Here is a 12555-nt window from a genome sequence, read left to right on the forward strand (position 1 = left end):
CAAGCGAGGCGGGGAGGAGCAGGAGATTGCTTCATGGCTTTCAATCATGGGACTATATGCAAAACTGCTGTGTTCTTCCAGGGGGTTCATGTTATTCATGGCACACCCACAAAAGCTGAAAGCCTAAGACTATGCTTTACAATCCCTGCTGAAAACTGGCAAATAAAAGGAAAAATGAAATGTCAGCTGCAGCAAAGGCAAAGGCAGGCAGCCCTGTGTTTTGTTTTTACACCAGTAGGGAGCAGTGGTTAACAAAAACAATAAGATGCTTTTTGCTCCCCAGAGTATCTAGTGGGAGTAAATGAAAGATTCTCAAACTGGTCACAACAGGTTTAAACATCGAGTTTGGTATTCTCTCTTAAACCTACCTACTAAAGAAGTGGGAGTTACTACTAAAGAAATCCCTAGGATACTACTAAAGGCTAAAGAAATCCCTAGGATATGTTAGAGGCTGATTCTAGCTATACTACTTTTGTCCAGAAATCAATCCATCAGTATACGGGAGAGGTTCCAGAAGCTGATAATTGAGTTGATTTACAAGCATGAATACCAAGAAGCAAAATTCATTCAAAATGTTCAGTGTCTTGTTCAACAAAAAGGACAAAATATTCTTAATCATTTTAACACAGCAGAATTTCATTAATTCATAGTGATTGGCAAAGACTGATTGCATATTTGGGGGGAGGAAAGAGAAATTAACAACTAGCCAAGGATGTAAAATGAGCATAGGATATTACAGAAACACATATTATTCACTTACTTCAGACTGTAATTTCACATCATACTTGAGAAGCCATGTGTGATATTTCATAAATCTAATAATGATCTTTTTAATACTAGAATTCACTAAAGCCCCTATCCAGTTTTGGCACTAAGGCCCTGGAAAGACCGCCAATTTTTTTGTACAGATTAGAGCATGTAGATAAATGAGGTTCTACTGTATATTATAGCTCACAAGGAGGAAAAAGAATCACTCACCACATTGTAATAGCTTTTGCTAATTGCAGACGTATCAAAGCCTTTAGGAGGACTCTTCAATGTACCTGATTTGGGGGAGACCGGTTTTTCTGAAATGTAAGATATATTTTTGTGTCAATGGGATGCAATTTCATAGCTCAACACTAGAGGTCAAACAAACTGCTTTAAAACGTTTAACAAGATACAGTGAAATGACATTTCACTGAGAAATGTACACATCTGTGCTTGGAAGTATTGGTAAAGAATCAAAATGGTTCATATGTTCATAATGAATGAAATACTGGCCTCAGTGAAGGCCCGTAGAAAAATTAGCAATAGCTTTACTGGAACCAGAAAGACAGCCAAAAAAATTAGCTTTTCCAAAGTTATTTTTAAGAGCAAAAATATTATCACAGACTGCAATTAAAAATTAAAGCATTTCCAAACACTGCATGCACCTTTAAACATAAGTAATACATAACTTCTCTTATAAATTCAGTGAAGTCAGTTAAAGCAACTGCCCAAGGGTAGAAGTACGAGAGGTAGGACATTACACTTACAGTCTTGTTGAAACAGAGAATCAAAAACTATACAAGTAGTAAAGTGACTTACCAGATGCTATCTTAGAAAAAAATATCTTTAAAAACAAATTGCCCTTTATTGCTAAGGAAGTAGGAAATTGTTATGCAGCTGAGAACAATTTATGTACAGTGTCCATCAAAATAAACACAATCCTTAGAAAGTATAATATCATGGTGCATCTATCCCTCAGTTACGCAGGGTCTTCCTTAAAGGACAACTTATGTCTGCAAGATCAGAACAACAGTCCTGAGAGGCTGCAGCACTGAACCACTCACTCAGTGAGCTACTCTGAGTGCTGACACCCAGAATATAGAGGCACAGAAAACACACTCCCCAAACCTCCTCCCACCTCTACCACTCCTCTAATTCAGCCACAGAGGGAGGAGGAGGAGGAGGAGGAGGAGTGGAAGGGCACTCAGAAACATCAAGCCGCAGGCTGGAGAAACAGAAAGCAAGATATACAGTATCTCTTTCCGACCTCTAACACTTGACTTAACACACAACCAGGTGAGGCTGCAGTGTCAGGGCATTATGCTTTAAAACAAAACAAAAAAAAAAACAAAAAAAAAATCAGACTTGTCTAATACACCATGCACTTGAGTTATCTGTACCCAAATAATAAAATGGCAGGTTGTCCAATATAAAAACCAGCAGCATCAAAAACATACCTGTTGAGAGTTTTACCTTTAATTTAAAAGCAAACTCCTCCATTTCAATTAAATTTTAACAAACACTTATGAATACTTTAACCCTAGTTTAGCCGATACCTCAGGCCATTAAGAATAAATGATGCAAGTCTCAGAGTACTGCCTTTCCGCCAGAAACCCAGTTAGCCAAGCTAACGGCCAGCTATGGGAAATCCCCACAGTTAACGAGGCTGACCAGAAGGACACCACCACATGGTATCCAACGTGTTACCCATCTCCGTTGGACTGGAAAACGGACAGTAAATTAGTGCACTCCTCGGCCTCTTCCATCGTAGGGCACGTTCTGCCTGTTGCACTCTCAGCCCAGCAGGCTGCAGATGCAGGCCACTCTTTTCTCTCCGCTGCCAGGAGCACAGGACAGGCTGGCTGGACATAAACGTTTAGCTAAAAGTCTGTTAGAAGTTTAGTGTCCAAGAGCACCGATGCGCTACTTTTACTTTAAGGGGATTTTCCCTGTATTGCTCTGGAACTCTCCTCAAAGAAGCTATTCTAAAAATAAAATATGGGCTTAAAACTGCCAAACATGGACAAAAACATTTCTCCTTACCAAGGTCAGAGAAGAGAGTTAAATCATTTTGCTTGAGGTTTTTTGTTCCCCTCTGAAGTCAGCTACAAGCTGACACGCAGCCCAGAAAACATCAGCTCAAGCAGTTATAGTCAGTTGGGAGCACTGACGCTCTCACAGTCACCAGCCTTGCAGTACATACACGCTCTGTTACACAGCCAAATAATCCCATGTGATGGGACTCCTCCTCTTCCCTTACAACAAAACTATGAAAACAAGGAGATTTGACATTAAACGCAAGGCTGAATAAATGCCTAAATTCATGCTGCAGTTACAGCTCTAATGCTACTCATTAATGGGACAATTACAACTTGTTTCTTTGCACTGTAGAATGAAAATGATGCAAAGTTTACATAAACTTGATATTTTGCTGTCATTCTCTGTGGGAGCTCTTGACTTATCCCTACGCTTTATAGCGACTTTTCAATTTTACACAATAAACATAAAGGGATATTAATCACGTATCAAAGACATGGGAGGAGAAACCAAACAACAAACTGAGTTACCTAAGGAAAAAGGTATTCTTGTCCTTGAATTCTGTAGAGATGTTTGACCCTCGGGAATCTGGAGAAAACTGACTGATCGTAGAACACCGGCCCTTCTTCCAGCTACTTTATTATTTTAAAGCATGTACAAATGCATATCTTCCCCTAACTTTATTTTTCTTAAGCTGCTGAAGATATTAGGAGATTTTTGCTGGACTATAGAGAGCCATTTATATTACCAGCTGTTCAAGTGAATCAGTTATTCATCATATACACAGGTCACATTCAGATTTAAAACAGGATACACGCACACAAAATTTACACGAGAATCATTTTGCCTAAACGGTCATAATCAGCATTCAGCTTTTAAAATGCAAAGGCTGCTTCTATCGTAGAAAGACGCAGAATTAGACACAGCAAATCAGTCCAGCTGTCTGTCACATCTGGTATTCTGCCTCCCAGCAGTGCCTTGCTTCATAAGTCTTGCTGCAATTTACTTATTACACAGTGCATTGCACGGAAGGAAATCCTCGTCTTGCACATAAGAAATCACTTTCTTAGCACGAACACACACAAGCATTACTTATTTATCATCCGTTATGAGAGAACATTAGAGAACTTTTACAAACATACTGCATAAATCATTAAACATTTCAGGCAGAAGCCTGCCTAGCACACTGGGAAAACAGAAAGGTCTAAAGCCATGAAGTCCATAGTTTTCAGAAACATGAGGAAAACCCTAGACTCTTGCCCATTCCAATACATAAGCACAATTCTCCAAAGCACGGAAAGCTGCAGCTTCGCTAGAGAAGCGGCCCAAGCTGACAACAAGGTTTCCCGTACAGAAGCTTCTTCCCTTCTTCCTACTTTTCTCTCAAACCTAATGGGAATCTGTTTCGTTCACACTGAAAACACAATGAAAACATGCACGCCATATGATCAAGTCCAAAGCAAACAAGCATCTGTTCCGAGCACTGACAGAGACTTTATCTAACAGATGACTGACACAAAGAGGTGAGTTCCCACTATTTCCATCCAAAGCATTACATTCAATTGCATCCAACTCCACTTGTTAGTATTTTGAAGTTTTTACACTGCTAATGATTAATGAGGTAGAATTTCATTAACAAATTATCTCTGGGCCCAAAGAGAGGCTAGCCCAGATCTCCTAAATTATTCTTCCAGCATATTACATACTCAGTACCATCTGCGTGTACCGGACAACAATTTAGAGCAGCTGCTTCTGTAACATTTCCCTAGGACACCACCAACTGTCTAAAATAAAGTTAATAAAACATTATCTCATCCCTTACAAACATCTAACTTTCCAAGAGACTGTAAAAAGACAACTTACTCAACTCTTCCTAATGTTCTGTTTTATTTTATTTTCATTAACATGGAAGTTATTTCTTTCACTTGCCTTCAAATTAGTTGCCATTCTCACATCTTTCTCCTACCTCTCTTCTTTCATTTATTTAGCTTATGTTATTTTCATGCACCAAACTACTTCACGCTACTCTGCAAAACGCTCCATCATGAACATCATGATATCTTCCCACCATTACCAGACTATGCTGTTCTTGCAGCAGTTATGGCTGAAATGCTTTAGGAAGGTAGGTCCTGAAGGAGGGCTTTGCAGAGTAGCATGAAGCAGCCTGAGGCATGAAAATGAACATGACATAAGCTAAAGACATGAAAGAAGAGAGAGAGGAGAAAATGTGAGAATGGCAACTAATTTGAAGGCAACTAGAAGACATCTGACCCTCGCTATCTCATCCTGTAGTCCTGGAGGAAAGATACGCCAACTCAGGTGCCAAAAGCAATGTGGCCCTGTTAGTCAGGTGCTACAAGCAAGCTCTTTCTCTCAAGGCTAATCAGGTCAAGCCAACACCGTGAGGACAGACGTCGTTCCGTTCGTTCCCTGTTCTCAAGCTAGCTCAGGTATCACTGCAAGATGCTCCACTGACCAATATGGACATGACCAGCACTTCTTCTCTGTTAGCATTCACTTGTCCCAAACTCTAATTTGACTTATGTCTACAACAGAACACCACTTGACAAAATATAAAATATGCCTCCAGGTGGCAATGACCGGGGAAGGAAAAACTAGCATTTTTTTTTTTAAAGCTAAAAGTCTATTTGTCTTTCCCTCATGCACCAAGGGACAAAACTTGTCAAGTTTTCAAAACATTTCAAGTTTTACCAGGCCTGATACTAACAGAGCTACCCAGCCCTCATAAAGAGAAGGGAAGCTAGACAGTAGTAACACATTACTTTCTGAGGAGGATTGGAAAAAGCTTGTGATATATCAAATGCCATTTTCAAAGCTTTATTCCTTTCCGCATAGTCATGCCACAGATTACACTTCAGAAAAACTTAACTAGCAAGTGACCTGTGATTTTTTTTTTAAATATGATTAACAAACAACAGTAGTTTGGCAAGTGCCTCCCATGCTTGCCAAGTGCTATTCCTTTGATCAAAAGGTAGTACTCTCAAAACTAAATCTCCCAATATCTTTACCGTGCAACATCAAACCAGCAGTGCAAGACTCCACCTTCACATTCCTATACTTTCATATTCCAAGCTCCTTTTTATGTAAGGAAAAAAATTCAATAGGCCATACTGTCAAATATCTAATAAACTCATACAGTATAAATCTTCTATCCTCTGTCACGTGCAACAGCAGGATGAGGGGAAAAAAAAAAAATCTGATTTCAAAATACTTCCTGACTAGTGATCAAAGAACATTAAAAAAGGCAAGATGTTACAGGATTCAAAACAGGAATTGAAAACACGCACGCAAGAGAGAGAAAGAGAAATGGACCATCTTTTTGATCCTTTCAGGTATGTGTTTACCTTATAAAGAAACTACTCTAAATTTATAAATAGAAGAAAAAAGTTTATCAGAAGTATCTAATTTCAAACAAATCCCTTTTCTCCCCTTCCAACAATAATACCCAAAAGCAGAATCAAAATCACTTCTCACCTCAACTGATCAAACTCATTTCCCTAAAATCTACAAAACCATTGTCCAGCTTAAGAAAAAGAAAACCGAATGCAGCACTTTGCTCAATATCTCATTTCAGCTTTTCCACAACCATTCATAATATGCACCACACATATATTCCCAGTCTATGCTAACACTAATCATTCTATTATAACTAAACAAACAAGTTACAACACAGTCAACAAGGGCACAGCTTTGCAATGTTTCAGCTACTCTGTGCTAACTTATCATGTGCGCTCCTTGCTTGTGCAACAAACATAATATAGTTCACTTTCCTTACATAATCTGTAGGAAAGCAGCGTGGATAAGAGCAGATCCCATTACTAAGCAGCACACCAAATCTGGGCATTTGTTTCCTTCCTCATATAGCCAGTATTCTGAACTACGTGTCAGGAAAAACAACTACTGTATCTTAATCTCAGATTATCCGATATTTTCCAGCTTCTCCTCCTAGCTTTTCTTCTCTCCTTGGCTTTCTATCCACTACAGGGCAACTGCACAAGTTAAGATTACAAAAATAGCATTATCCAATATTACAGTATATTTTAATATAGAACAAAAATCCATTTATCTAAACATCTAAAGATTATGAGTTTTGTGAGAATTAAAACAGAACACACGTGCGTAACAAACGACTTTCCTTTCTTCTGTTATCCAGTTTCTCAAAGTCAGGTTACAGCAGATTGAAGACATTTATTTAATGAAACCCAGCAGTTGCCAGAGGCTATTGAAATAACATATCATCAAAAACAATAACACACAATGTTCCCTGCACAGAATTCCTAACCAGAAGTAGTTAGGGTATTTTCAGTCACATTTGAGGGAAGAAGTGTAGTTAAGAGACATACTGTCAACACCAGAACATCTTACTGAGACTTTTGGAAGCTGATTAGATGTCCAAGATGAACGCGCTGGGTATAAAGTGACCTTATTCGAGGGCAAGTACTTCAACAATCCTACAATTTTTTAAACAGATGCATTACAACACTAAAAGGTAAACAGATTTTTATATCTGAGCCTACAAGAGTAAGTTCTACTACCTTATTTTGAAGTACACTGTGGGGGTGGGGATCAAAGCACTTTTGTGTTTTAATCACTTGGTCAAAGCATGAATACACTTAAAACATTTCTAAAGTAGCAGAACCTTAAACAAGAGAGATATAGCTGCCAAGAAGTCAAGAAAAATAAAGAGTGGAAGACTGCAGCTCAAAAAACATCAACCAGTCCAACAAAAAAGAACAAGGGGACAGTAGTCCAACACAGACGGTCAACCCATAAAGACAACCTGGGTAAAACTTCTTTTGAACAACCACCACAGCCGTATAACTTCAGAACTTTGTGGTAAGTGGGAGGACACGTTACATTTGTTTTTTACAGGGTACAGAAGAACAAAGACCGTCCAAACTCAGAACACAATGGTAGTATGTTGGGATACAGAAGAAGGAGAATGCCAGAAAAGCCCTCTCTCTCTAGCATCTCCAGCAATAACTGCAAAGCAAAGATCAGTTGAGAACAGAAACGTTCAGAATCACTTTCATATAACCTACCAAAAAAAGATGGAACTACCCAATCTCAAGAAAAGAAAGAGGAAGAACAGAAAAATCAGAACAATTAACTTCCAGTAAGAAGACTTCAGTAAATTTAAAATATTGGTAGAAAAGATCCCACAAGGGACAATCTAAGAGAGAAGGCTCAGGAGAATGACAATTCCTTCTAAAAAAAAAAAATCAGAGGATGACAAAGGAAGAATAGGAAATCCAGATGTAAATTAATTTGGTCAAAAAATCACAAATACTTCAGTGACCTCAAATACACAAAATGAAGCAGACTTTATTAAAAAAAAAAAAAAAAAATCAGGTCATCAGATGAAATACAACCCGCAAGGGCATAAGGGTAGTAGTAAAAAAAATATTCCATAATACACATAAATCATGAGAAAAAGCTCCTCTATAATTCCATAACAAAGACAAGTTATTAACAGACTATATTAAAAAGCCGATAGCATGTAATGCTTCTTTCCATCACACCTCCACTCCCCCATCTTTGGTCATCTTTAGACAACTGAAACATGCCTACAAAAGCATAAAAGTAGGTTAAAGCTAGTATTTTGTTAAAATCAAATATTGCCAAATCAGCACAGCAGGTACTAAGAGAAATAGCTACACCCAAGCTTGAAACCATGGGGAAGAAGTGAAGTTCCAAAAATAACGGAAAAGGAGGAGGAGAGCAGAGAAAGCTAGAAAGCTAAAGCACTACAGACCAGTCATTTTCTCTCTATAATAGTTTGTAAGTGCACAGAAAAGAAAACAATGAACTCTGAAGTGCCTGAGACAGGGGTCAGAGGGGGCACATACTCCCTTCTGTAGAAGCAAGTGATCACATGAGAGCGCTCAAGAATGCAGTAAGTCTCACAGAAGCCAGATGGACCAAGACCACAGAGAAGAGCTACAGTTCGAAGGGAAAAGAAGAGCTCAGCAGAAAACTTTCCTCATGGCGAGAAGGGAAAGTTAAACCAGGCAGTTCACTTCAGCCCAGAAATCAGACGTAAAGGAAGGATTGGCAAGAATCAAACTGCATTTGGTACTAGCCTCAGCCTCACAGCTCTTGGCTTTCTTATTCAGCAAGAGAAGCTTCATCCAAGTTCATTTTATATTCTAAAAAAAAAAAACAAAAAACCCTTAATTTCAGTTGTTGGCAACATTTAGTTCTCTTATGTTCACTTTTTCAAGCTACTTCCATTCTGGAGCCTTATTGCTCCAGTCAACCTTACTGCTCCAGGGTCCAGTCTCAAGAGTTAGAAGAGATCAAAACTGACGAAATCAGAATGAAGTATCTGCAGCAGCATTTTAAATGAGTAACAATGGGACAGGATATTCAGCATGGCTGAGAGAGACCGCTGCAGCACTACAGGCAAGAAAAAGCATTCTAAACCACTGCTTTGGGAATCTTTTTTTTTTTTTCAGGATAAGGCTTATCTGAGAGGCATCTGAAGAACATTAAAACTAAGTCTTTAGTTCCTGACTATGTCTAAGAAGGTCTAGCTGAAAATGATGCCAAAGTTACAGGTGTAAGACCTGAGCATTCAGCATACAGTGATCGCAGACAGAAAATCAAGGCAGAAAATGAGAGAATATAACTGGGGGAAAAAGGAAGTTTAAAAATTGGGTTTACTCCCGAAAGTTGAGTTAACAACCAAGTATCTGTGTGGCTGTATGCTTCAACTGGAGCTATGACAAAGTGACCAGCAGTAAAGCCTCTCAGAGCTTCCTCGGGTAGTTAGATGAACAAAGGTTTATCCCCAATCTCTGAAAGCTAGCAGAGACCAAAAAGAGACAAGAAATAGACCATGTCACCCTTGTCAAGGTTCTGGCAGAGTAAAAAGCCACACTAGTTCTGATATTTAGTCATGAAGACAACATTTAAAGAAGGTACTTTCATTATCTGATTTTTGGAATAACATTGGTACAAGATTAAGGCTTCTACAAAACAGTGGAGGGTGTGCAAACACTGAAGAAAAAAGAAAATCACAAATACATTATCTTCCAAAAAATATCTCTCACTAATCTTAAGTATATTTTAGTAGGGTTGAGGATTTTTCTTGGAGGAGCCATTCGCTTTTGTTTGCTTCTAAGGAACTGGGCACGTTTAGAGATTTGCAGGAAATCTCTCACTATTTAAACCCAAACACCAAATCAAAGTATGTCAGCATCAGAGATGAAATCCAGCATTCTAGGAATTCAGTCAAAGCCGCCAAGCAGTGAGTCAGAGAGAGAGACAGACAGAATGGTAGGAGCATTCTGTACGTGCAGCATTAACTCAAAACTACTAGAGAACTCTGTATAGGAAAGGTGGGTGGGGGAGTACAGTTCCTAATCATTAATGATTTCTGTGAATGAAGCTCAGTAAATACAATCAAGCTAACTACAACAAAAAATTGCGTTACAATTTTTAAAGAACCAACCAGCTATCCACCTCTACCCAAAACAAAGAGTTGTACAAATATGCTGTCCTTCAAAACTCACCATTTGATTTTATTTCTCGTACGTAGTTACTTGGAAACCACCCTGTTTTGCCATTTAGAGTTCCTTCCCACCAGCCTCCTTCTTCCACTCTTGTAACATGAATAATATCTCCTTTTGAAAAAGAAAGTTCATCTTCATTTGTCTGTTGAAAATTAAATTTTGCTCTCACCACCAACTGATGGTTGCTGTTATCTGTCATGTCCTAGTAAGTGAGAATACAAACAACAAAGGGATAACTTTAGCGATTTAAACAATTATTCCATGACCAAAACAGAAGCATCCATAAAAATGGAAACAGGCTCTCCCCCCAACCAACACTCCCCATATATTTTTGTTCTAAGCATTCGCAAGGCACAATTTTCCAATTCCAGTTTTTCCGTCATTTACATCTACGGATTTATATCAATCCAGAGTATATACTGTCTTATTATGGCCCTTTCAAATCAGAGCAGGCCAACAGAGTTAAAATTGGATCAATTCTTACTCTCCAAAAATCAAATATTATTTTCTATATAGAGGATAAACCGAAACTGCCTTTGGCAACTACAAAGAAACAACAGCTTTATATTACAGAGTTATTTCTAAGACATTTCAGATGGGGATGGGAGGAAGAGTTGAGTTTAAGTCAAAAATTTTAATGTTGGATATAAATAAAGAGTTTGCAGCTTAAAACTTTCTGTAATAGGTTATGCTGAAAGATTCCACACTGGAATTTGCAAGTCAAAATGACCTACCAATAGAAAAGGCCCATATTCTTTTATGGAACTTAAGAAACCATTATTATGCAATTTCCTTGGAATAAGGACTCACAAACCACTTGCCACAAGGTTAGTAAAGGTGCAAATTTGCACCATTTCAGACTTGAAGTTGCCCGTATGTATGCTCATCCCCTGCCACAGATGTGAAGGCAAATTATCCTTCTATTGTAACAACTGAACGTTGGTAGCTACTTTTTAAAAGTATTTCCAATTAATGATATTCAAACTTTGCATTTTGTTTTTGGACGTCAATTCTGAAAATTTGCGTCACTCAAGCGTATTATAAGAGTTGGAACAAATGTTCACACTGGAAAAAAAAGCTAAAAAGCTAGACAGCTTAAATAATCCAAATACAGTCCCCTGCCCTGGAACTGAGAGAACACAATTATTAAAAAATATGCCCATCTCTACCACAAATAAGGACCAATATGTGTATAATTAAGAAAAAGCGACTCAGTGAGAAAACGAGCATGTAAATGAATCCTAGACAGCTACCCAGGTAGCAGAATTTCACTTGTACGTTTGCCATACAGTCCAGGTGATTAAAAGATGTGCCCTGTAATGCCACTGGGATCATAAAACATGTCACCTTAACTCACATACACAGCAACTACAAACTGCATCGCATCTCAAATTCATCGGTAAGACTTCCAGTTGCTCAACAGCTCTAATGAAGTGGGGCAAAATGCAACTTGCACAATTTGCAGAACACTCCAAGATACTGTAAGACACAAACTGTTTAACAATTATATTGGAGTAGTTTCAAACAAGTGACTCTGCTTCAGCCCTCTCCTCATGCCTCATGTGCTTTCAGTCGTTACGACCGCTCAACAGGAGAATATGTTTGCATCAACACACAGTAAAAAGCCAGAAAATAAGCAACAACATTACACAGTGATGTCAACTATAGCCCGTTTACTCTATCAGGGTGGCTCTCTAGTAGAGGAAACCAAGTAACAAATTTATGGGGAACAGCTGCAAACTGATTGTCTTCAGCAGCAAAGCCAACCTAAGAATTTCCCGGTCTTGGCCACTAGCTCTCTTCCCCTCCATCTTGCAATTCGCTGCCCCTTAGTTACGCCAGTGTTGCACAGATGATCAAATAATGCAAGTACTTACAACCGATCACTTCAGTGATCCAACTAACAGCTAGTCCCACGAACAGCTGCATCAGCAAAAGCGAGTGGGTGGTGAACAGCGGAGTGGGAGCTGGAATGAGTGGCCCGGGGCAAGAACTTGCACTGGCTCTGCTACCAGACAAAACACATCAAGCCACACCTAAGAAAGCTTAACCAGAGACGCGGCTGTGTGCGGCTGTGTTCAAGTGCCACACACCAGTCATCCCAGCTCAAAATAAGTCTCCTTCAGGCATGACTAGGAAGTTTACAGCAGAGATCTGAACTGTCCTTTCAAATCTTTTAGTTGACAAAAGTACCTTTCAGGACAGCTAATTTCAATACAGTACTCTACCT

At 38.8% G+C, this 12555-nt stretch overlaps 1 protein-coding gene across 11 annotated transcripts in view; it reads right to left on the reverse strand.

The window, feature by feature from the left end:
* Positions 1-12555, reverse strand: part of ARHGEF7 (Rho guanine nucleotide exchange factor 7) — a 132562-nt gene that overhangs the window by 62186 nt on the left and 57821 nt on the right. For 10 of the 11 annotated variants that reach the window (XM_068927242.1, XM_068927224.1, XM_068927231.1 and 7 more), the window contains 2 exons: positions 10326-10527; positions 979-1067 (listed from right to left, as the gene is read on the reverse strand). The exons of the other annotated variant lie outside the window; for it this stretch is intronic. In XM_068927242.1, coding sequence (XP_068783343.1) covers positions 979-1067; positions 10326-10527 — 291 coding nt within the window. The remainder of the gene's footprint in view (positions 1-978; positions 1068-10325; positions 10528-12555) is intronic. 11 annotated transcript variants of the gene reach the window in all.

This window comes from Struthio camelus, chromosome 1 (genome assembly GCF_040807025.1).
Source record: "Struthio camelus isolate bStrCam1 chromosome 1, bStrCam1.hap1, whole genome shotgun sequence".
Taxonomy (NCBI): Eukaryota; Metazoa; Chordata; class Aves; order Struthioniformes; family Struthionidae; genus Struthio; species Struthio camelus.